This window comes from Scyliorhinus torazame, chromosome 13 (assembly GCF_047496885.1).
Source record: "Scyliorhinus torazame isolate Kashiwa2021f chromosome 13, sScyTor2.1, whole genome shotgun sequence".
In the NCBI taxonomy this organism is placed as follows: Eukaryota; Metazoa; Chordata; class Chondrichthyes; order Carcharhiniformes; family Scyliorhinidae; genus Scyliorhinus; species Scyliorhinus torazame.
The window spans coordinates 88,555,861-88,581,657 of NC_092719.1; the positions used below are offsets into that span (position 1 = coordinate 88,555,861).

Genomic DNA, 25,797 nt, shown 5'->3' on the forward strand with positions numbered 1-25,797 from the left:
GGAGGCAGCAACATCCAAGGGAGACAGCAGTCGGAGGTCTGCTGGATCCCAGGACTCAGCTGGATCCCAGTCAGATGCCGAACCTCTGGACAAGGTTCTCCCAGAGCTAATGAAGATGATGGGCCAGAGCCATGACATTCAGGAGTGGATGTCAGCCAATTGGAGGAGATCCAAAGGCTTTGGGTGCAGGAGATGGTGCCGACAATGCATGGCACCCAGGCCAACAGTTTTAGGGTGGCGCCCGCAGTGACAAACCTGGAGCATGGCATCCGTGTCTTGAGTGGTGGTGTCCAAGGTATAGCTCAGTCTGTGATGATCATGGCCGAGGGCCTCAACATCATGTCCCAGTTGCTGAGGCATGTGTCCCAGACGCTGGTGGACATTGCTGAGGCACTGCAGAGCATGATCCAGTCACTGAGGACCATTACTGAGGGTGTCGACACCATGGTGCAGACAATGGGGAGCACCTAGGACGCGCAGAGCCAGATGATGCAGAGGCTTCTAGAGCTCACTCCAGTCCCCCCTCCATCCCATGGAGTCCACCAGGGTCCTATTGGCATCCTCAGGGAGGAGAAAGCACTGGAGGCCAACACGGGAGACAACAGCATTCTTCCGAATCCCCCCCTCCTGGTACCGCTGTGTCTCAAGGGCAGCGGGAGAACAGGGTGGCATGGCGACGCCTGTGACACCGGTAAATCAGCCGGGGTTCTCCGGCTCCAGGCCCTCCAAAGAACATCCGCCGTGGGCATCAAAGGCCAAAGGGTACGGAAAGCAGCAGACTGCCTCCACCTCTGATGTGCATCCTGGCGACACACCTAGATATAGCACTAGACCACGGAGGATCATGAAGAATGAGGAACACTGATTGCGCCAGGGTGGAGGGGGTCACTACCTGTTGCTAAGGGCAATGGAAATGTCAAATATTCACTATTAAAACACATTACACCTGATTACATGTGAAGCCTCTGTCACGTTAATCTTCACAGCGGGCCTGCCTGCACCCCTACCCCCTAGAGCCCTCCGCCCTCCAGCCCGCCCCCCCTGGGCATAGTGGTCCAAGGTCAAAAGCCCCCAATGCAGAGGGTGGGTCTCAGCAGAAAGATAGGAGTCAGACTTCAACATAAATTGAGGAGCATCAGAGCTTTCCTCACAGTGAATAATCATCACTCGCCTGCCTTTCATATTAACCTGCTGACGGTGCCGACAGGCCCATCACCCTGGGGTGATGTTACACAGACACTTGGAGGGTGGAAAAAGGTGGTTGGGGAAGGGGTGGTGTGATGGGGAGGCAGCGAATGGGGAAGGGGGGATTTCGGGGGAAATGGGGGGCCGTTGGGCTAACGGACACAGCCTCGTCCTATGAGAATCTGGAGATGTTGAGGGCCTCCGGGTATGTCAGACCCTTGCCGCCACCTGTCCTCCAGCACCTCCTGGTCCATCTCATCCTCAGACAAGGCCGCACGGCCACATTTAGAGAGGCAAGGACTGATTTGGGGCAGTCAGCATGGCTTTGTGCGTGGAAAATCATGTCTCACAAATTTGATTGAGTTTTTTGAGGGGGTGACCAAGAAAGTAGATGAGGGCAGTGCAGTAGACGTTGTCTACATGGACTTTAGCAAAGCCTTTGACAAGGTACCGCATGGTAGGTTGTTGCAGAAGGTTAAAGCTCACGGGATCCAGGGTGAGGTTGCCAATTGGATTCAAAATTGGCTGGACGACAGAAGACAGAGGGTGGTTGTAGAGGGTTGTTTTTCAAACTGGAGGCCTGTGACCAGTGGTGTGCCTCAGGGATCGGTGCTGGGTCCACTGTTATTTGTGATTTATATTAATGATTTGGATGAGAATTTAGGAGGCATGGTTAGTAAGTTTGCAGATGACACCAAGATTGGTGGCACAGTGGATAGTGAAGAAGGTTATCTAGGATTGCAACGGGATCTTGATCAATTAGGCCAGTGGGCCGACGAATGGCAGATGGAGTTTAATTTAGATAAATGTGAGGTGATGCATTTTGTCAGATCGAATCAGACCAGGACCTACTCAGTTAATGGTATGGCATTGGGGAGAGTTATAGAACAAAGAGATCTAGGAGTACAGGTTCATAGCTCCTTGAAGGTGGAGTCGCAGGTGGACAGGGTGGTGAAGAAGGCATTCGGCATGCTTGGTTTCATTGGTCAGAACATTGAATACAGGAGTTGGGACGTCTTGTTGAAGTTGTACAAGACATTGGTACGGCCACACTTGGAATACTGTGTGCAGTTCTGGTCACCCTATTATAGGAAGGATATAATTAAACTGGAAAGAGTGCAGAAAAGATTTACTAGGATGTTGCCGGGACTTGATGGTTTGAGTTATAAGGAGAGGCTGGATAGACTAGGACTTTTTTCCTTGGAGCGTAGGAGGCTTAGGGGTGATCTTATAGAGGTCTATAAAATAATGAGGGGCATAGATAAGGTAGATAGTCAACATCTTTTCCCAAAGGTAGGGGAGTCTAAAACTAGAGGGCATAGGTTTAAGGTGAGAGGGGAGAGATTCAGAAGGGCCCAGAGGGGCAATTTCTTCACTCAGAGGGTAGTGAGTGTCTGGAATGGGCTGCCAGAGGTAGTAGTAGAGGCGGGTACAATTGTGTCTTTTAAAAAACATTTAGATAGTTACATGGGTAAGATGGGTATAGAGGGTTATGGGCCAAGTGCGGGCAACTGGGACTAGCTTAATGGTAAAAACTGGGCGGCATGGACTGGTTGGGCCGAAAGGCCTGTTTCCATGCTGTAAACTTCTATGATTCTTCTATGTCCCTCCCTCCTTCTCCTCCAGAATGTCGTCCTGCTGCTGTGACAGATTGTGGAGAGCGCAGCAGAACATATGGGAGACCCTCTGTGGTATGGATTGCAGTGCACCACCAGAGCGGTCCATCCGGAATTTTTAGCAGGCCGATATGCCGCCCAATGACAGCACAGATGGCAACATGCGCCTCATTATAACAGGTCTCCGCCTTAGTCTCAGGCCTCCACACTGGCGTTGTCAGCCAGGACCTCAGCAGGTATCCCTTGTCTCCCACCAGCCAACCAATCATCCTGGGGTGGTCCCCAAAGACGCCTGGAATCTCTGAGTGCCCCAGGATGTAGCTATCATACATGCTCAGTAGTAAGCAAGCACACACGTGCATGATATGGAGGCAGTGGTCGAGCACAATCTGAACGTTCAGAAAGTGGAACCCTTTCCTCTAAATAAAGGGCACTCCCTGATGCCCAGTCCACACAGGGCAACCCTATTCCCCTGGACTTAGGACATCCCTGTGACAGTGGTAAATTCTGCAGCCCGGGCATCTTGGTGGGCCAGTTCCTGCTCAAAGGTGATAAAGTCTGATGACCGGGTACACAGGGCATCCACAAGCTCCCGGATGCACCTGTGGGATGTAGATTGTGAGATGTCACACAGGTCCCGCTTGAGCCCTGGAATGGCGTAAAAGTTGAGGGATGTGGTAACCTTCACGGCTACCGGAAGCGGGTATCCTCCTCCTCCATCGTGTTCAAAGTCCATCTCCCTGTTGAGACAGAGTCTTCACCTATTGTACCTTGAGGTACCTTGTCAAAGGCTTTACTGAAGTCCATGTAGACAAGATCTATTGCCTTTCCCTCATCTATCATCTTTGTCACTTCCTCGAAAAACTCGATCAAATTAGTGAGGCACAACCTCCCCTTCACAAAACCATGCTGTCCATCACTAAAATGTCAATTTGTTTCCAAATGTGAGTAAATCCTATCTCTAAGAATCTTTTCCAATAATTTCCCTATCACTGGCGTAAGGCTCACCGGCTTATTATTTCCTGAATTATCCATGCTGCCCTTCTTAAACAGAATGACATTGGCTACTCTCCAGTCCTCTGGAACTTCACCTTGTTATGGTTTAGTGAACCCCAAAGTGTATCATGGAGTTCACCTGACCCACAACTCTTACTAGATTGTGGTATGGGGAGCACACGGCCCACTCTACAGGTGTGGTCCAACAGAAATGGAAAAGTATTTTTTAAAGCAAAACAATGTTTATTCTATGAACTCAAGTTAACCTTTTTAAAACATACAGTGAACATCTTAGCAACCATTAATTCAAATACAACCCCCAAAGTGTACAACACTAAGTAATCATTTACGTTTTCCTTTTAACATCCATAAGACTTAAAATACCGTTTACCAGAAGCACATCAGGTTAAAGTCACGACTGTTATTAGTTTTAAATCACCAGTATCGATTTACAGTCTTTAGATTACAGAGAGAGACTCTAATACACCCTCTGACTGTGACTGCAGCTATCCAGCTCTGAAAACTAAACTAAAACACACCCTACAGCAAACAGCCTAAAACGACAGTAAAAAGCTGACAGATAGCCCAGCTCCACCCACTCTCTGGCATCACTGCAGTAATAACCACCCATTTCTTAAAGGTACTCTCACTACAGATATTTATATACAGACACATTTATAAAAACCCATTTCTTAAAGGGACTCTCACATAATAACCTATCAAAATTACTCTGTTTGATCCTTTCAAACTCCATGTATGTTTGACCAAATTCTTCCCTTAAATTTCTAAACCTTTGTCTGTAGGCTTCAGGCACTAGTTCATATACACCTAAGATGGATTTTTTTACCTCCTCATACCACCCAGATACCTCCTCCGGTAGTGATGCAAACACTTCACTAGCCCTACCTATCAGCTTTGTGTGAATCAGTAATACCCACATGTCCTGTGGCCATTTCATTTGTTTAGCTACCGTCTCAAATTAAATGAAAAAGGCTTCTACCGCCTTCTCGTCAAACCTTGCCAATGCTTGGACATATTTAAATAGATCCCCACCAAGCCTTCAACTATGACACTTTTTCTCACTATCTTCATCACTATCCTCCAACTGTACATTTCGCTTTATGTCTGCCAATTTTAACTGACTGTTACTTTTCATAGCCATTTTCTGAAATTCAAACTTTCATTCTTTTTCCCTTTCCTCTCTATTTCTTTCCTTTTGTTCTGCTAGGGCTATTCTTTCTTTGTTTCTTTCTTCTCTCTCCTTTTCTTTTTCCCCAATCTGTATCTGCCATTCTCTTTCTCTCATTGCATATTCAAGCTGCTTTAATTCCTTTTCATGTTTAAGTTGCTTAATCTGCAACTGGATCTTTGCCATTTCTAATGAGTCAGACAGTATTTCAGGCAATTTTAAATGCTTAGCCACCACCATAATTACTTCATCTTTTCACATTTTGTCAGGTAATGTTAACTGCAATGTTTTTGCCAAATCTAACAGTCTGCATTTAGTCTCTGTCCGTAAGGTACTGCGTGTGACCATCTCCACCCCAAAAATCTTCAGAGCCTCTGAAAGAGCCATTGTCCACGACACACTCCCCACTTAAACTATAATACCACACCTGATAAGCAACCACAGCCCTCACTGTCTTTAAGTTCACGAAGCCAATCTAATAGACTTTTATCCCCCTCGAGCCCGCAATTTGTTATGGGCCAGGGTTTAAAGAACCCCAAAGTGTATCATGGAGTTCACCTGACCCACAACTTTTTCTAGATTGTGGTATGGGGAGCACACGGCTCACTCTACAGGTGTGGTACAGCAGAAATGGAAATGTACGTTTTAAAGCAAAACAATGTTTATTCTATGAACTCTAGTTAACCTTTTTAAAACATACAGTGGACTTCTTAGCAACCATTAATTCAAATACAACCTCCAAAGAGTACAACACTAAGTAATTCTTTAAGCTTTCCTTTTAACATCCATGAGACTTAAAACACCGTTTACCAGAAGCACATCAGGTTAAAGTCACTACTGTTATTAGTTTTAAATCACCAGGATCGATTTACAGTCTTTAGATTACAGAGAGAGACTCTAATACACCTTCTGGCTGTGACTGCAGTTATCCAGCTCTGAAAACGAAACTAAAACACACCCTGCAGCAAACAGCCTAAAACGAAAGTAAAAAGCTGACAGACAGCCCAGCTCCACCCACACTCTGACATCACCGATAAACACCCATTTCTCAAAGGTACATTTCTTAAACACCCATTTCTTAAAGGTACTCTCATATGACAACCTGTAGCCATTGAGGATACAATGATATCAGTCAAGGCCCCAGCAATTTCCCGCCTTGCCTCCCTCAGTATTCTGGGGTAGATCCCATCAAGCCCTGAGGACTTATCTACTTTACTGCTTTTTAAGATGCCCAACACCTCTTTATTGATATCAATATGACTCAGAATATCTACACACTCTACCCTATACTCCTCATCCACCAAGTCCTTATCTTTGGCGAATACTGAGATTAGGTATTAATTTAGTATCTCTTCCATTTCCTCTAGTTTCATACACAGATTCCCTCCAATATCCTTGAATGGAGCAACCCTTTCTCTGGCTACCCTCTTGCTCTTTACACATGTATAAAACACCGTAGGATTTTCCTTAACCTTGTTTGCCAATGACATTTCATGACCACTTTTAGCCTTCCTAACTCCTACCTTAAGTTCCTTCCTACTTGCTTTATATTCTTCAAGGACTTTGTCTGCCTTTTAGACCTTACGAATGCTTCCTTTTTGACAAGGTTCATAATATCCCTCATTATCCAGGGTTCCCTATACTTGTCACCCTTATCTTTCATCCTCACAGGTACTTTCCGGTCCTGAATTCTGATCAACTGACATTTGAAAGCCTCCCACATGCCGGATGTTGATTTCCCCTCAAACAGCCTCGCCCAGTCAATACTCTCCAGATCCTGCCTAATGCTGTTGTAATTAGCCTTCCCCCAGTCTAACAGCTTCACCTGAGGACCACTCTTGACCTTTTCCATCAGCAACTTAAAGAATTATGATCACTGTTCCCAAAATGATCTCCTACTGAAATTTCGATCACCTGGCCGGGTTCATTTCCCAGCACCAGGTCTAATATGGCCCCTTCCCGAGTTGGGCTATTTGCATATTGTTTCAAGAAACCCTCCTGGACACTCCTTATATATTCTGCTCCATCCATGCCTCTAGCAGTAAGTGTGTTCCAGTCAATATAGGGCAAGTTAAAATCACCCACCACAACAACCCTATTGTTTATGCATCGTTCCAAGATCTGTCTGCTTCTTTCTCTCCAACTGGCTGTTAGGAGGTCATCTAAATCATGGAATGTTTAGTTGCCAATCCTGATTTGATTTGATTTATTGTCACATGTACCGAAGACCAGTGATTCTTCTGCAGCCAAGGGAACATACACAGTACGTACATGGTAGACAAAAAAAGAATAATCGACAGAGCACATTGACAAATGGTGCATCAACAATCAGTGATTGGTTACAGTGCGGAACAAGGGGCCAAACAAAGCAAATACATGAGCAAGAGCAGCATAGAGCATCGTGAATAGTGTTCTTACAGGGAACAGATCAGACTGAGGGAGAGTCGTTGAGGAGTCTAGTAGCTGTGGGGAAGAAGCTGTTCCTATGTCTGGATGTGCGGGTCTTCAGACTTCTATATCTTCTGCCTGATGGAAGGGTCTGGAAGAAGGCAAAGCCTGGGTAGGAGGGGTCTCTGATAATGCTGTCTGCCTTCCTGAGGCAGTGGGAGGTGTCAACAGAATCAATGTGAGGGTGGCAAGCTTGTGTGATGCGTTGGGCTGAGTTCACCACACCCTGCAGTTTCTTGCTATCTTGGGCCGAGCCAATCCTCTATCCACGCCAGGATCTTACCCTTAACACCATGGGCTCTTAACTTATTTAACAGTCTCTCATCACTGCTCTGATTCTATGGGCTAAAATCTCCTTGGCGATACAGACCTTTTTAAAAAATATAAATTTAGATTACCCAATTCTTTTTTTGCCAATTAAGGGGTAATTTGGTGTGGCCAATCCACATACCTTGCACACTTGCAAGGTGGGCGAGGCCCACGCAAACATGGGGAGAATGTGCAAACTCCACACGGACAGTGACGCAGAGCCAGGATCGAACCTGGGACCTCGGTGCCGTGAGGCAGCAGGGCTAACCCACTGCGCCACCGTGCTGCCCCCGGTGATACTTCTCTCTGATGGTGGCACTCTGATGATGATCAGAGTGAGAGTAAGGCCGATCAGGGATAGTGGAGGGAACTTGTCCCTAGAGTCTGAAGAGATGGGGGAGGCCCTAAATGAATATTTTGCTTCAGTATTCACGAGAGTGACCTTGTTGCTCATGAGAACAGTGGGGACCAGGTTATAGACTCAAACAGGTTGATATTAAGAAGGATGTGATGGAAATTCTGAAAAGCATCAGGATAGATAAGTCCCCTGGGCCTGACGGGATATACCCAAGGTTACTATGGGAAGCGAGGGTGGAGATTGCTGCGCCGTTGGCCATAATCTTTGTGTCCTCACTCTCCACTGGAGTAGTACCAGATGATTGGAGGGAGGCAAATGTTGTTCCCCTGTTCAAGAAAGGGAACAGGGAAATCCCTGGGAATTACAGACTCATCAGTCTTATGTCTGTGGTGAGCAAAATATTGGAAAGGATTTTGAGAGATAGGATTTATGAGTATTTAGAAAAACATAGGTTGATTAAAGATAGTCAGCATGGCTTTGTGAGGGGTAGGTCATGCCTCACAAGCTTCATTGAATTCTTTGAGGATGTGACGAGACACATTGATGAAGGTCGGGCAGTGGATGTGGTGTATATGGATTTCAGTAAGGCATTTGATAAGGTTCCCCATGGTAGGCTCATTCAGAAAGTTAGGGGGCATGGGATACAGGGAAAATTGGCTGTCTGGATACAGAATTGGCTGGCCGAAAGAAGACAGCGAGTGGTAGTGGATGGAAGGTATTCCGCCTGGAGGTCGGTGACCAGTGGTGTCCCGCAAGGATCTGTTCTGGGACCTCTGCTCTTTGTGGTTTTTATAAACGACTTGGATGAGGAAGTGAAAGGGTGGGTTAGTAAGTTTGCCGGTGACACGAAGGTTGGTGGAGTTGTAGATGGTGTTGAGGGTTGTTGCAGGTTACAACAGGACATTGACAGGATGCAGAGCGGGGCTGAGAAGTGGCAGATGGAGTTCAACCTTGATCAATGTGAAGTGATTCATTTTGGAAGGTCGAATTTGAATGCTGAAGACAGGGTTAAAGGCAGGATTCTTGCAAGTGTGGAGGAACAGAGGGATCTTGGGGTCCACATACATAGATCCTTCAAAGTTGCCACCCAAGTTGATAGGGTTGTTAAGAAGGTGTATGGTGTGTTGGCTTTCATTAACATGGAGGTTGAGTTTAAGAGCCGCGAGGTTTTGCTGCAGCTTTATAAAACCCTAGTTAGACCACACTTGGAATATTGTGTCCAGTTCTGGTCGCCTCATTATAGGAAGGATGTGGATGCTTTGGAGAGGGTGCAGAGGAGATTTACCAAGATGCTGCCTGGACTGGAGGGCATGTCTTATGAAGAAAGGTTGAGGGAACAAAGAACAACAAAGAACAAAGAAATGTACAGCACAGGAACAGGCCCTTCGGCCCTCCAAGCCCGTGCCGACCATACTGCCCGACTAAACTACAATCTTCTACACTTCCTGGGGCCGTATCCTTCTATTCCCATCCTATTCATATATTTGTCAAGATGCCCCTTAAATGTCCCTATCGTCCCTGCTTCCACTACCTCCTCCGGTAGCGAGTTCCAGGCACCCACTACCCTCTGCGTAAAAAACTTGCCTCGTACATCTACTCTAAACCTTGCCCCTCTCACCTTAAACCTATGCCCCCTAGTAATTGACCCCTCTACCCTGGGGAAAAGCCTCTGACTATCCACTCTGTCTATGCCCCTCATAATTTTGTATACCTCTATCAGGTCGCCCCTCAACCTCCTTCGTTCCAGTGAGAACAAACCGAGTTTATTCAATCGCTCCTCATAGCTTATGCCCTCCATACCAGGCAACATTCTGGTAAATCTCTTCTGCACCCACTCTAAAGCCTCCACATCCTTCTGGTAGTGTGGCGACCAGAATTGAACACTATACTCCAAGTGTGGCCTAACTAAGGTTCTATACAGCTGCAACATGACTTGCCAATTCTTATACTCAATGCCCCGGCCAATGAAGGCAAGCATGCCGTATGCCTTCTTGACTACCTTCTCCACCTGTGTTGCCCCTTTCAATGACCTGTGGACCTGTACTCCTAGATCTCTTTGACTTTCAATACTCTTGAGGGTTCTACCATTCACTGTATATTCCCTACCTGCATTAGCCCTTCCAAAATGCATTACCTCACATTTGTCCGGATTAAACTCCATCTGCCATCTCTCCGCCCAAGTCTCCAGACAATCTAAATCCTGCTGTATCCTCAGACAGTCCTCATCGCTATCCGCAATTCCACCAACCTTTGTGTCGTCTGCAAACTTACTAATCAGACCTGTTACATTTTCCTCCAAATCATTTATATATACTACAAACAGCAAAGGTCCCAACACTGATCCCTGTGGAACACCACTGGTCACAGCCCTCCAATTAGAAAAGCATCCCTCCATTGCTACCCTCTGCCTTCTATGGCCTAGCCAGTTCTGTATCCACCTTGCCAGTTCACCCCTGATCCCGTGTGACTTCACCTTTTGTACTAGTCTACCATGAGGGACCTTGTCAAAGGCCTTACTGAAGTCCATATAGACAACATCTACTGCCCTACCTGCACCAATCATCTTAGTGACCTCCTCGAAAAACTCTATCAAGTTAGTGAGACACGACCTCCCCTTCACAAAACCGTGCTGCCTCTCACTAATACGTCCATTTGCTTCCAAATGGGAGTAGATCCTGTCTCGAAGAATTCTCTCCAGTAATTTCCCTACCACTGAAGTAAGGCTCACCGGCCTGTAGTTCCCGGGATTATCCTTGCTACCCTTCTTAAACAGAGGAACAACATTGGCTATTCTCCAGTCCTCCGGGACATCCCCTGAAGACAGCGAGGATCCAAAGATTTCTGTCAAGGCCTCAGCAATTTCCTCTCCAGCCTCCTTCAGTATTCTGGGGTAGATCCCATCAGGCCCTGGGGACTTATCTACCTTAATATTTTTTAAGACACCCAACACCTCGTCTTTTTGGATCACAATGTGACCCAGGCTATCTACACCCCCTTCTCCAGACTCAACATCTACCAATTCCTTCTCTTTGGTGAATACTGATGCAAAGTATTCATTTAGTACCTCGCCCATTTCCTCTGGCTCCGCACATAGATTCCCTTGCCTATCCTTCAGTGGGCCAACCCTTTCCCTGGCTACCCTCTTGCTTTTTATGTACGTGTAAAAAGCCTTGGGATTTTCCTTTACCCTATTTGCCAATGACTTTTCATGACCCCTTCTAGCCCTCCTGACTCCTTGCTTAAGTTCCTTCCTACTTTCCTTATATGCCACACAGGCTTCGTCTGTTCCCAGCCTTTTAGCCCTGACAAATGCCTCCTTTTTCTTTTTGACGAGGCCTACAATATCACTCGTCATCCAAGGTTCCCGAAAATTGCCGTATTTATCTTTCTTCCTCACAGGAACATGCCTGTCCTGTATTCCTTTCAACTAACACTTGAAAGCCTCCCACATGTCAGATGTTGATTTGCCCTCAAACATCAGCCCCCAATCTATGTTCTTCAGTTCCCGCCTAATATTGTTATAATTAGCCTTCCCCCAATTTAGCACATTCATCCTCGGACCACTCTTATCCTTGTCCACCAGTACTTTAAAACTTACTGAATTGTGGTCACTGTTACCAAAATGCTCCCCTACTGAAACATCTACCACCTGGCCGGGCTCATTCCCCAATACCAGGTCCAGTACCGCCCCTTCCCTAGTTGGACTGTCTACATATTGTTTTAAGAAGCCCTCCTGGATGCTCCTTACAAACTCCGCCCCGTCTAAGCCCCTGGCACTAAGTGAGTCCCAGTCAATATTGGGGAAGTTGAAGTCTCCCATCACCACAACCCTGTTGTTTTTACTCTTTTCCAAAATCTGTCTACCTATCTGCTCCTCTATCTCCCGCTGGCTGTTGGGAGGCCTGTAGTATACCCCCAACATTGTGACTGCACCCTTCTTATTCCTGATCTCTACCCATATAGCCTCACTGCCCTCGGAGGTGTCCTCTCGCAGTATAGCTGTGATATTCTCCCGAACAAGTAGCGCAACTCCGCCTCCCCTTTTACATCCCCCTCTATCCCGCCTGAAACATCTAAATCCTGGAACGTTTAGCTGCCAATCCTGCCCTTCCCTCAACCAGGTCTCTGTAATGGCAACAACATCATAGTTCCAAGTAGTAATCCAAGATCTAAGTTCATCTGCCTTACCCGTAATGCTCCTTGCATTAAAACATATGCACTTCAGGCCACCAGACCCGCTGTGTTCAGCAACTTCTCCCCATCTGCTCTGCCTCAGAGCCACACTGTCCCTATTCCCTAGTTCTCCCTCAATGCTCTCACCTTCTGACCTATTGCTCCCGTGCCCACCCCCCTGCCATACTAGTTTAAACCCTCCCGTGTGACACTAGCAAACCTCACGGCCAGGATATTTATGCCTCTCCGGTTTAGATGCAACCCGTCCATCTTATACAGGTCACACCTGCCCCGGAAGAGCTCCCAGTGGTCCAGATAACGGAAACCCTCCCTCCTACACCAGCTGTTTAGCCACGTGTTTGTCTGCTCTATCTTCCCCCTCCTAGGGAGCTAGGACTTTTCTCACTGGAGCGAAGAAGGCAGAGAGGTGACTTGATAGAGGTGTACGAGGTAATGAGAGGCATGGATAGAGTGGATAGCCAGAGGCATTTCCCCAGGGGGGAAATAGCTGTCACGAGGGGACATACTTTTGGTGATTGGAGGAAGGTATAGGGGAGATGTCAGAGGTAGGTTCTTTACACAGAGAGTGGTGAGTGTGTGGAATGCACTGCCAGCAGAGGTGGTGGAGTCAGAGTCATTAGGGACATTTAAGCGACTCTTGGACAGGCACATGAACAGCAGTAAATTGAAGGGGTGTAGGTTAGGTTGATCTTAGATTGGGATAAATGGCCGGCACAACATCATGGACTGAAGGGCCTGTACTGTACTGTGCTGTTCTATGTTCTATGAAACAGACCTGATGTGAGGTAGAGCATCGTCTCCCACCAGCTCTGTCTCAATATTCCACCTGCCATGTCACAAACGGGATTTGCTCAGCTCATCTGATCATCACCCCAATCTCCATAGCTACCTGATACTACGAGATGGTAGTTCACCCAATGGATAGTGGCATTAGTGGTCCTGAGGTCAAGGAAGGTAGGGGACGTTGCGTGTTTGATACCTCCTCATCCTCCCGAGAGAGTTATCCTAGATGATGTGGCGGCATGGTTAGCACTGTTACTTCACAGTGCCAGGGTCCCAGGTTTGATTCCCAGCTTGGGTCACTGTCTGTGTCACAAAGGCCGGGTGCTCCTGTGTCTGTGTGGGTTTCCTCCGGGTGCTCCGGTTTCCTCCCACAAGTCCCGAAAGACATGCTGTTAGGTAATTTGGACATTCTGAATTCTCCCTGTGGACCCGAACAGCCGCTGGAATGTGGCAACTAGGGGATTTTCACAGTAACGTCATTGCAGTGTTAATGTAAGCCTACGTGTGCCAATGAAGATTATTATTATTATTATTATTATTAAGTCTGCATTAACTTTGAGGATTTTTCCGTTCCAAAGGTTAAGGACTGGCTGTCTTCGCTGCTCCTCTGCAGCCCAATCATATCCTCTATAAACAATAAGCTCTGCTCATAAATAAATAGTGTGCACTATTTTCATTCTCTCTGTCAGCTCGCGATGTGGTTGCAAAGCTGATCAACCTTGGAATTAGCACTACAACAGACTTTAATTGGATTGCACAGTTGCGCTATTACTGGGAAAAGAGGAATATCATTGTTCGAATGATTACAACCACAGTACCTTACGGTTATGAATATTTGGGGAACACAGGAAGACTTGTCATCACTCCCCTGACTGACCGGTGTTATAGGTAAGAGAATGGATTCCAGTGTATCTGATGAAATACCTGCATGATGAATTTTACTGCTGCTATGGGCTGTACTCTCCGCCCCGCCGCGCCACATTTCCGCCTCGACCTGCCGGCAGGATTCTCCATTACACCGGTCGGTCAATGGGGTTTCCCATTTTGGGCAGCCCCACGCCATTGGGAAAACCCCGGGTGCTGGCAAAACTGAGAATCCCGCCGGTGGAGAATCCCGCCCACTATATGTGTAACATTAAATTTGAGATTACATTTAAGACTGACAGGAAATCGATTAAGAAAATCAGAAAAGTTCCATTCCATTCATTATTAAGGTCAATTGTTAAAGACAGAGATTATAACCTCAGTATAAAGGTTGTGCTGTGAATCAGACCATAAGAAAAGGAGCAGAATTAGGCCACTCGGCCCATCGGGTCTGCTCTGCCATTCAATCATGGCTGATATTTTCTCATCCCCATTCTCCTGCCTTCTCCCCATAACCCCTGATTAATCAAGAACCTATCTATCTCTGTCTTATACACACTCAGTGAATTGGCCTCCACAGCCATCTGCGGCAAAGAGTTCCACAGATTCACCACCCTCTGGCTGAAGAAATTCCTCCTCATCTCTGTTCTAAAGGATTGTCCCTTTAGCTTGAGATTGTGTCCTCTGCTTCTAGTTTTTCCTACAAGTGGAAATATCCTCTCCATGTCCACTCTATCCAGGCCTCGCAGTATCCTGTAAGTTTCAATAAGATCCCCCCTCATCTTTCTAAACTCCCAACGAGTACAGACCCAGAGTCCTCAACCGTTCCTCATATGACAAGCTCTTTATTCCAGGGATCATTCTTGTGAACCTCCACTGGACCCTTTCCAAAGCCAGCACATCCTTCCTTAGATACGGGGCCTAAAACTGCTTTATACTCCAAATGGGGTCTGACCAGAGCCTTATACAGCCTCAGAAGTATATCCCCGCTCTTGTATTCTAGCCCTCTCAACATGAATGCTCACATTGCAGTTATCTTCCTAACTGCCGCCTGAACCTGCACGTTAACCTTAAGAGAATCGTGAACAAGGACTCCTAAGTCCCTTTGTGCTTCTGATTTCCTAAGCATTTTCCATTTAGAAAATAGTCTTATGTCTCCATTCCTCCTTCCAAAGTGCATAACCTCACACTTTTCCACATTGTATTCCATCTGCCACTTCTTTGCCCATTCTCCTAGCCTGTCCAAGACCTTCTGCAGCCTGCAGGCTTCCACAATACGACCTGTCCCTCTACAGATCTTTGTATCATCTGCAAATTTAGGCACACCACGAGTCACCGGCTGCCATCCTGAAAAAGACTCTTTATCCCCACTCTCTGCCTTCTGCCAGTCAGCCAATCCTCTGTCCATGCTAGGATCATACCCTTAATACCATGGGCTTTTAACGTATTTAACAGTCTCCTATGCAGCGCCTTGTCAAAGGCCTTCTGGAAATCTAAATAAATCATGTCCAATGGTTCTATTTTGTCTAACTTCCTTGTTACCTCCTCAAAGAACTCAGACAATTAAACAAATCGCACAGTTCTTGCATCATGTGGTTTCTGATATTTTCAATGTTAGTTTTGCAATCAGGCAGCAAGTTGGAAATAAGCAGCAATGTGCTTGATATCTACCAGAAATATCGGGGTGCGCAGAATCCTGGGAGAGATAGAGAGTAGAGACACAGGGCGGGATTCTCTGGCCGCGCCCGCCCGGCGACCGGAGAATCCCACCCGAGGTCAATGGACTTTTCTATTGTCTGCGTCTCGCTCGTGGTGGGGTGGAAGAATCCAGCCCTAAGTTAATAGGCGTAAAGCAGAAAGTAATAGAGGTTACAGTCCATGTATGTGATTGTGGTAAATAAGATTGGTGAGTTACAGGCACAGGTGCATTGTGGAATTAGGATGTTGAGCCTATAACAGAGACCAGGCTCAAGAAAGGGAAGGACTGGTGTAAATATTCTTGGGTACTAGGGGCGGGATTCTCCGATCCGCCAGATGCGTTTTTCCTGGGCATTGTGCCCTCGCCAGCCGCGGGATTCTCCATTCCCGCCACCTGCCAGTGGAATTTTCCATTGTTGCCACCCCACGCCACCAGGAAACCCACGGGCGTGGGTGCGCCGCTGGAGCAACAGAGAATCCCGCCGGCAGAGAATCCAGCCCAAGCAGTTCTAAAATATCTGAAAGGAAAAAAGGGGAGGAGGGTTGACAGTATTAAGGTGAGCATTGCAGTGCTGGAAGAATAGATGTCACAGAATCTATTTGGCACAAGCCCAGGAACAAAAAAGGTACAATTACATCGCTCAGTGCATTCTGTAGGCCAGCAGCTAGTAGATGTAGAGGAACAAATCTATAAGGAAATTACAGAGAGGTGCAAAAGTTATACAATTATAATGGGAGACATTAATTATCCAAATAGAGGCCAGGATGGTGTAAAGATTAGTGAGGGGAGAGTTTGCAGCGTGTTCAGAAACATTTCCTCAGCAGTGATTCCAATCCAACGAGGAAGGAGGCACCGCTCGACCTGGTCCCGCTCGGCCTGGTCCCTCTCGGTCTGGTTCCACTTGACCTGGTCCCTCTAGGCTTGGTCCCTCTCGGCCTGGTCCCCCTTGGCCTGGTCCCTCTCGACCTCGTCCCTCTCGGCCAGGTTCCACTTGACCTGGTCCCTCTTGGCTTGGTCCCACGCGGCCTGGATAATCACGACCTGGTCCTTCTCGACCTCGTCCCTCTTGGCCTGGTCCCTCTCGACCTGGTCCCTCTTGACCTGGTCCCTCTCGACCTGGTCCCCCTCGGCCTGGTTCTACTCGACCTCGTCCCTCTCAGCCTGGTTCCGCTCGACCTGGTCTGTTTGGACCTGGTTCCACTCGACCTGGTCCCGTTGGACCTGGTTCCACTCGACCTGGTCCCGTTGGATCTGGTTCCGCTCGACCTGGTCCCGTTGGACCTGGTTCCGCTCGACCTGGTCCCCCTCGGCCTGGTTCCACTTGACCTAGTCCCTCTTGATCTGGTCCCTCTTGGCCTGGTCCCTGTCGACCTGGTCCCCCTCGGCCTGGTTCTACTCGACCTCGTCCCTCTCGGCCTGGTTCCACTCGACCTGGTCCCATTGGACCTGGTTCCGCTCGACCTGGTCCCGCTCGACCTGGTCCCGTTGGACCTGGTTCCGCTCGACCTGGTCCATCGCGACCTGGTTCTGCTCGACCTGGTCCCATCGGACCTTATCCATCGTGATCTGGTTCCACTTGACCTTGTCCCTCGCGGCCTGGTTCCGCTCGACCTGGTCCCATTGTACCTGGTTCCGCTCGACCTGGTCACGTTGGACCTGGTTCCGCTCGACCTGGTCCCGTTGGATCTGGTTCTGCTTGGCCTGGTTCCGCTTGACCTTGTCCCTCGCGACCTGGTTCCGCTTCACCTGGTCCTGTTGTACCTGGTTCCGCTCGACCTGGTCACGTTGGACCTGGTTCCGCTCGACCTGGTCACGTTGGACCTGGTTCCACTCGACCTGGTCCCTTTGGACCTGATTTCACTTGGCCTGGTCCCACTGGATCTTGTCCCTCCTGGCCTGGTTCCACTCGCCCTGGTCCCTCTTGGCCTTGTTCGACTCGACCTGGTACCACTCGACCTGGTTCCACTCGGCCTGGTCCCACTTGGCCTGGTCCCTCTCGGCCTGTTCCACTCGACCAGGTCCCTCTCGGCCTGGTTCCACTCGACCTGGTCCCTCTCGGCCTGGTCCCTCTCGGCCTGGATAATCACGTCATGGTCCCTCTCGGCCTGGCTCCTCTCGGCCTGGTTTCACTTGACCTGGTCCCTCTTGGCCTGGTTCCACTCGGCCTGGTCCCTCTTGGCCTGGTTCCACTCGGCCTGGTCCCCCTTGGTCTGGTTTCACTTGGCCAGGCCTCTCTGGGCCTGGTTCCACTTGGCCTGGTCCCTTTCGACCTAATTCCATTTGACCTGGCACCTCTTGGCCTGGATAATCTCGACCTGGTCCCGTTGGACCTGGTTCTACTGGACCTTGTCCCACGCGACTTGGTTCCGCTCGACCTGGTTCCGCTTGACCTGGTCCCGTTTGACCTGGTTCCGCTCGACCTGGTTCTGCTCGACCTGGTCCCGTTGGACCTGGTTCTACTGGACCTTGTCCCACGCGACATGGTTCCGCTCGACCTGGTTCCACTCGACCTGGTACCGTTTGATCTGGTTCCGCTCGACCTGGTTCTATCCAACGTGGTTCCGCTCGACCTGGTCCCGTTGGACTTGGTTCCGTTCGACCTGGTCCCGTTGGACTTGGTTCCGTTCGACCTGATACCGTTGGACCTTGTCCCTCGCAATCTGGTTCTGCTCAGCCTGGTCCCATTGGACCTTGTACCTCGCGGCCTGGTTCCATTGGACCTGGCGCCCCTCGGCCTGTATAATCTCGACCTAGTTCCGTTCGACCTGGTTCTGCTGTGCCTAGCCCTCGCGACTTGGTTCCGCTCAATCTTGTTCCACTGGGCCTAGCCCTCGCGACTTGGTTCCGCTGGACGTGGTTCCGCTCGACCTGGTCCCGTTGCACCTGGTCCCGCTCGACCTGGTTCTGCTGGACCTTGTGCCACGCAACATGGTTCCGCTCGACCTGGTTCCACTCGACCTGGTCCTGCTGGATCTGGTTCCGCTCGATCTGGTTCAGCTTGACCTTGTCCCTCGCGATCTGGTTCCGCTCGGCCTGGTCCCATTGGAACTTGTCCATCGTGACCTGGTTCTGCTTGACCTTCTCCCTCTCGACCTGGTTCCATTTGACCTGGTTCTGCCGGACCTTGTCCCTCGCGACTTGGTTCTGCTCGACCTTGTCCCTCTCGACCTGGTTCCACTGGACCTTGCCGTCATGACTTGGTTCCGCTGGACCTGGTTCCGCTGGACCTGGTCCCGTTGCACGTGGTCTCGCTCGACCTAGTTCCCATTGGCCTGGTCCCGCTCGACCTGGTCCCGTTGTACCTGATTCCGTTTGACCTGGTTCCGTTGTACCTGGTTCCGCTCGACCTGGTCCTTTCCGACCTGGTTCTGCTTGACCTGGTCCCGTTGGACCTGGTTCCGCTCGACCTGGTCCCGTTGGACCTGGTTCCGCTCGACCTGGTCCCGCTCGACCTGGTACTGTTGGATCTGGTTCCGCTCGATCTGGTTCCGCTTGACCTTGTCCCTTGCAATCGGGTTCCGGTCGGCCTGGTCCCATTGGACCGTGTCCATTGTGACCTGGTTCTGCTTGACCTTGTCCCTCGCGGCCTGGTTCTGCTTGACCTTGTCCCTCGCGGCCTGGTTCCATTTGACACTGCGCCTCTCGGCCTGCGTAATCTCGACCTGGTTCCGTTCGACCTGGTTCTGCTGGACCTTGTCCCTCGCGACTTGGTTTCGCTCAACCTTGTTCCACTGGGCCTAGCCCTCGCGACTTGGTTCCGCTGAACGTGGTTCCGCTCGACCTGGTCCCGTTGCACCTGGTCCCGCTCGACCTAGTCCCGTTGGACCTGGTCCCGCCTGACCTGGTCCCTTTGGACCTGGTCCCGTCGTACCTGATTCCGTTTGACCTGGTCCCGTTGTACCTGGTTCCGCTTCATCTGGTCCTGTTGGACCTGGTTCCGCTCGGCCTGGTCCCGTTGGACCTGGTTCCACACGACCTGGTCCCTCTTGGCCTGGTTCCACTCGACCTGGTTCCACTCGGCCTGGTCCCATTGGACCTGGTCCCTCTCGGCCTTGTGCTACTCGGCCTGGTCCCGCTTGGGCTGGTTCCACTCGACCTTGTTCCACTCAGCCTGGTCCCTCTCGGCCTGGTCCCTCTCGGTCTGATCCCTCTCGGCCTGGATAATCTCGACCTGGTCCCTCTCGGCCTGGATCCTCTTGGCCTGGTTTCACTTGGCCTGATCCTTCTTGGCCTGGTTCCACTCGGCCTGGTCCCTCTCGGCCTGGTTCCACTCAACCTGATCCCTCTCGGCCTGGTTAGACTCGTCCTGGTCCCTCCCGGCCTGGTTCCACTCGACCTGGTCCCTCTCGGCCTGGTCCCATCTCGGCCTGGATAATCTCGACCTGGTTCTGCTGGACCAGGTTCTGCTGGACCTTGTCCCACGCGACTTGGTTCCGCTGGACCTGGTTCCACTTGACCTGGTCCCGTTGGACCCGGTTTCGCTTGACCTGGTACGTTGGACCTGGTTCTGCTCGACCTGGCCCCGTTGGACCTGGTTCCGCTCGACCTGGTTCCGCTTGACCTGGTCGCTCGCGATCTGGTTCCGCTCGGCCAGGTCCCATTTGAACTTGTCCATCGTGACTTGGTTCCGCTTGAGCTTGTCCCTCGCGGCCTAGTTCCGCTTGACATTGTCCTCCTCGACCTGGTTCCATTTGACCTGGCGCCTCTCGGCCTGCATAATCTTGACCTGGTTCCGTTCGACCTGGTTCTGCTGGACCTTGCCCTCGCGACTTGATTCCGCTCAACCTGGTTCCGCTCGACCTGGTCCCGTTGGACCTGGTTCTGCTCGACCTGGTCCTGTTGGACCTGGTTCCACTCGACCTGGTCCCTCTTGGCCTGGATAATCTCGACCTGGTACCTCTCAGCCTGGGTCCTCTCGGCCTGGTTTCACTTGGCTTGGTACATCTTGGCCTGGTTCCACACGGCCTGTTCCCTCTTGGTTGTGGTTTAACTTGGCCTGGCCTCTCTGGGCCTGGTTCCACTTGGCCTGGTCTCTGTCGGCCTGGTTCCATTTGACCTGGCGCCTCTTGGCCTGGATAATCTCAACCTGGTTCTGCTGGACCTTGTCCCTCACGACTTGGTTCCGCTCGACCTTGTTCCTCTCGACCTGCTTCCACTGGACCTTGTCCCAAGTGACTTGGTTCCACTCGACCTGGTCCCGTTGGACCTGGTTCCGCTCGACATGGTTCCGCTCGACCTGGTTCCGTTCGATCTGGTTCCGCTTGACCTTGTATCTCGCGATCTGGTTCCGGACGGCCTGATCCCATTGGACCTTGTCCATCGTGACCTGGTTCCACTTGACCTTGTCCCTCTCGACCTAGTTCCATTTGACCTGGCGCCTCTCGGCCTGCGTAATCTTGACCTGGTTCCGTTCGACCTGGTTCCGCTTGACCTTGTATCTCGCGATCTGGTTCCGGACGGCCTGGTCCCATTGGACCTTGTCCATCGTGACCTGGTTCCACTTGACCTTGTCCCTCTCGACCTAGTTCCATTTGACCTGGCGCCTCTCGGCCTGCGTAATCTTGACCTGGTTCCGTTCGACCTGGTTCTGCTGGACCTTGTCCCTCGCAACTTGGTTCCGCTCGACCTTGTACCTGACTCTGTTGCTCAGCAGAGGAGGGCAAAGTACAGAAGAGCGATAGTTAGAACATAGAACATACAGTGCACAAGGAGGCCATTCGGCCCATCGAGTCTGCACCACCCTACTTAAGCCCTCACTTTCACCCTATCCCCATAACTCAATAACCCCTCCGAACCTTTTTTGACACTAAGGGAAATTTAGCATGGCCAATCCATCTAACCTGCACGTCTTTGGACTGTGGGAGGAAACCGGAGCACCCGGAGGAAACCCATGCAGACATGGGGAGGACGTGCAGACTCCGCACAGACAGTGACCCAGTGGGGAAGGGAACCTGGGACCCTAGCGCTGTGAAGCTACCGTGCTGCCCATGTAGGAGACTCTATAATAAGGTGCACAGATAGGCACTTCTGTGGATGGGAAAGAGACTCCAGGATGGTATGTTGCCTCCCTGGTGCCAGAGTTAAGGATGTCTCTGAACGAACACAGGACATCCTGAAGGGGGAGGGTGAACAGCCAGAGGTCGTAGTACACACAGGTACTAACGACATAGGCAGGAACCAGGTACATAGGTGATGAGGTCCTGCAGAAGGAGTTCAGGGAGTTAGGCAGTAAGCTAAAAAGCAGGACCTCTAGGGTTGTAATCTCAGGATTACTCCCTGTGCCACGTGCCAGTGAGGCTAGAAATAGGAGGATAGTGCAGCTAAACACGTGGTTAAACTGATGGTGTAGGAGGGAGGGTTTCAGATTTTTGGACCATTGGGATCTCTTCCGGGGCAGGTGGGACCTGTACAAGAAGACCGGGTTACATCTAAACTGGAGGGGCACTGATATCCTGGCTGGGAGATTTGCTAAATTCACTCGGGAGGATTTAAACTAGCATGGCAGGGGGGTGGGAACCAGAATGTGAGCTTAGAAGGTGTCATAACTGAAGGGGAAATAGAGAACCAAAATAAAAGAACAACATCATCCTCAGGCAGAGCAAAAAAGGTGACAAGTGTGAAAAGGGAGGTGGTCAATGCAGGATTGAGGGTGTTGTACCTAAATGCGCCTGGCATACGGAACAAGGTAAATGAGCTTGTTGCGCACATTGAAATTGGCCAATACGATGTTGTGGGCCTCACAGAGATGTGGCTGCAAGAGGATCAGGGCTGGGATCTAAATATACAAGGATATGTGTCCTATCGAAAGGACAGGCAGATGGCAAAGGGGACGGGGTTGCATTGTTAGTGAGGAATGAAGTTAAATCGATAACAAGGAGCGATAGAGGATCAGAAGGCATAGAATCTCTGTGGGTAGAGTATAGGAATCGCAAAGGTAAAAAGACCCTGATGGGAGTTATGTACAGGCCCCCTAGCAGTAGTCAGGAGGTGGGGCAGAAAATAAATCAGGAGATAGAAAAGGCATGTAAAATAGGCAATATTACAATAATCATGGGGGACTTCAATATGCAGGTGGACTGGGAAAATCAGGTTGGTAGAGGATCCCAAGAAAAGGAATTTGTGGAATGTTTAAGAAATGTTTTTTTTGGAGCAGTTTGTGGTAGAGTCCACTAGGGAACAGGCAATTCTGGATTTAGTGATGTGTAATGAGGCAGACTTGATTAGGCAACTTAAGGTGAAGGAACCCTTAGGGAGCAGTGACCACAATATGATAGAATTTACCCTGTAGTTTGAGAGGGAGAAGCTGTAATCAGATGTAACAGTATTACAATTAAATAAGGGTAACTACAAAGACATGAGGGAGGAGCTGGCCAGAGTTGATTGGAAAAGGAGCCAAGCAGGGAAGACAGTGCAACAGCAATGGCAGGGGTTTTGTTTTTGGGGGTTATTAGGGAGGCACAACAGAAATTCATCCCAAGGAGGAGGAAACATGCTAAGGTGAGGACATGCTAATGGCTGACGAGGGAAGTCATGGACCGCATAAAAGCTAAAGAAAAAGCATACAAAGTGATGAGGATTAGTGGGAAGCCAGAGGATTGGGAAGTGTTTAAAAATGAGCAGAGGACAACTAAAAAAGCAATAAGGGGGGAGAAGATGAAGTACGAGTGCAAGCTAGCTAGTAATATAAAGGAAGTAGAGTTTTTTTCAATATATAAAAGGTAAGAGAGAGGCAAAAATAGACATTGGACCACTGGAAAATGTGGCTGGAGAAGTAACAATAGGAAACAAAGAAATGGCAGAGGAACTGAATAGTTACTTTGTATCAATCTTCACGGTGGAAGACACCAGTGGGATGCCAGAGCTCCAGGCGAACCAGGGGGCAGAGGTGAGGGCTGTGACCATTACTGAGGAGAAGGTTCTGGGGAAACTGAAAGGTCTGAAGGTGGATAAATCACCTGGACCGGATGGACTACACCCCAGGGTTCTAAAAGAGATAGCTCAGGAGATTGTGGAGGCATTGGTGATGATCTTTCAGGAATCACTGGAGGCAGGAAGGGTCCCCGAGGGCTGGAAAGTAGCTAATGTAACACCGCTGCTTAAGAAGGGAGGGAGGCAGAAGACGGGAAATTATAGGCCGGTTAGTCTGACTTCGGTCATTGGTAAGATTTTAGAGTCCATTATTAAAGATGAGATTGCGGAATACTTGGAAGTGCATGATCAAATAGGACTGAGTCAGCACGGCTTCGTCAAGGGGAGGTCATGTCTGACAAATCTTTTAGAGTTCTTTGAGGAAGTAACAAGGTTAGACAAAGGAGAACCAGTGGACGTGATTTATTTAGATTTCCAGAAGGCCTTTGACAAGGTGCCGCATAGGAGACTGTTAAATAAGTTAGGAGCCCATGGTGTTAAGGTAAGATCCTGGCATAGATAGAGGATTGGCTGACTGGCAGAGGCAGAGAGTCGGGATAAAGAGGTCTTTTTCAGGATGGCAGCCGGTGACTAGTGGTCTACCTCAAGCGTCGATGCTGGGACCACAACTTTTCACAATATACATTAATGATCTGGAGGAAGGAACTGAAGGCACTGTTGCTAATTTTGCAGATGATACAAAGATCTGTAGAGGGGCAGGTAGTCCTGAGGAAGCAGGCGGGCTGCAGAAGGTCTTGGACAGGCTAGGAGAGTGGGCAAAGAAGTGGCAGATGGAATACAATGTGGAAAAGTGTGAGGTTATGCACTTTGGAAGGAGAAATGGAGGCATAGACTATTTTCTAACTGCGAAGATGCTTAGGAAATCAGAAGCACAAAGGGACTTGGGAGTCCTTGTTCACGATTCTCTTAAGGTTAACGTGCAGGTTCAGTCAGCAGTTAGGAAGGCAAATGCAATGTTAGCATTCATGTCGAGAGGGCTTGAATACAAGACCAGTGATTTACTTCTGAGGCTATATAAGGCTCTGGTCAGACCCCATTTGGAGTATTGTGAGCAGTTTTGGGCCCCGTATCTAAGGAAGGATGTGCTGGCCTTGGAAAGGGTTCAGAGGAGGTTCACAAGAATGATCCCTGGAATGAAGAGCTTGTCATACGAGGAACGGTTGAGGACTCTGGGTCTGTACCCGTTGGCGTTTAGAAGGATGAGGCGGGATCTTATTGAAACTTACAGGATACTGCGAGGCCTGGATAGAGTGGACATGGAGAGGATGTTTCCACTTGTAGGAAAAACTAGAAGCAGAGGATACAATTTCAGGCTAAAGGGACGAACCTTTAAAACTGAGATGAGGAATTTCTTCAGCCAGAGGGTGGTGAATCTGTGGGACTCTTTGCTGCAGAAGGCTGTGGAGGCCAAATCACTGAGTGTCTTTAAGACAGAGATAGATAGGTTCTTGATTAATGAGGGGATAAGGGGTTATGGGGAGAAGGCAGGAGAATGGGGATGAGAAAAATATCAGCCATGATTGAATGGCGGAGCAGACTCGATGAGCCGAGTGGCATAATTCTGCTCCGATGTCTTATGGTTTTATATCGTATTCAGAGATTGATTAATAGAGGCAGAGAATACAAGAGCAACGAGGTGATGCTGAACGACACACTAGTTAAACCTCAGCTGGAATATTGTGTACATTGCTGAGCACCGCAATATACCTGGGCGGCACGGCAGCACAGTGGTTAGCATTGTTGCTTCACAGCTCCAGTGTCCCAGGTTCGACTCCAAGCCTGCGTCACTGTGTGTGTGGAGTCTGCGCGTTCTCCCTGTGTCTGTGTGGGTTTCTTCCGGGTGCTCCGGTTTTCTCCCACAAGTTCTGAAAGATGCGCCGTTAGGTAATTTGGACATGCTGAATTCTCCCTCCGTGTACCCGGGCAGGCACCGGAATGTGGCGACTAGGGGCTTTTCGCAGTAACTTCATTGCAGTGTTAATGTAAGCCTACATGTGACAATAAAGATGATTATTATAGGAAGGATGTGAACACATTGGAGAGTGCAGAAGAGGGATGAGAAACTTCAGTTATGAGGATAGATTGGAGAGGTTGGGACTGTTGGAACATGGAACATAGAACAGTACAACACAGTACAGGCCCTTCAGCCCACGATGTTGTGCCGACCACTTATCCTAATCTAAGATCAACCTAACCTACACCCCTTCAATTTACTGCTGTCCATGTG

At 49.4% G+C, this 25,797-nt stretch overlaps 1 protein-coding gene across 1 annotated transcript in view; it reads left to right on the forward strand.

Annotated features, from left to right (window-relative positions):
- The window catches only part of LOC140388180 (dynein axonemal heavy chain 3-like), a 1,528,048-nt gene that overhangs the window by 679,645 nt on the left and 822,606 nt on the right, over window positions 1-25,797 (forward strand). Inside the window, exon 27 of the mRNA XM_072471941.1 lies at window positions 13,768-13,966. Coding sequence (XP_072328042.1) covers window positions 13,768-13,966 — 199 coding nt within the window. The remainder of the gene's footprint in view (window positions 1-13,767; window positions 13,967-25,797) is intronic.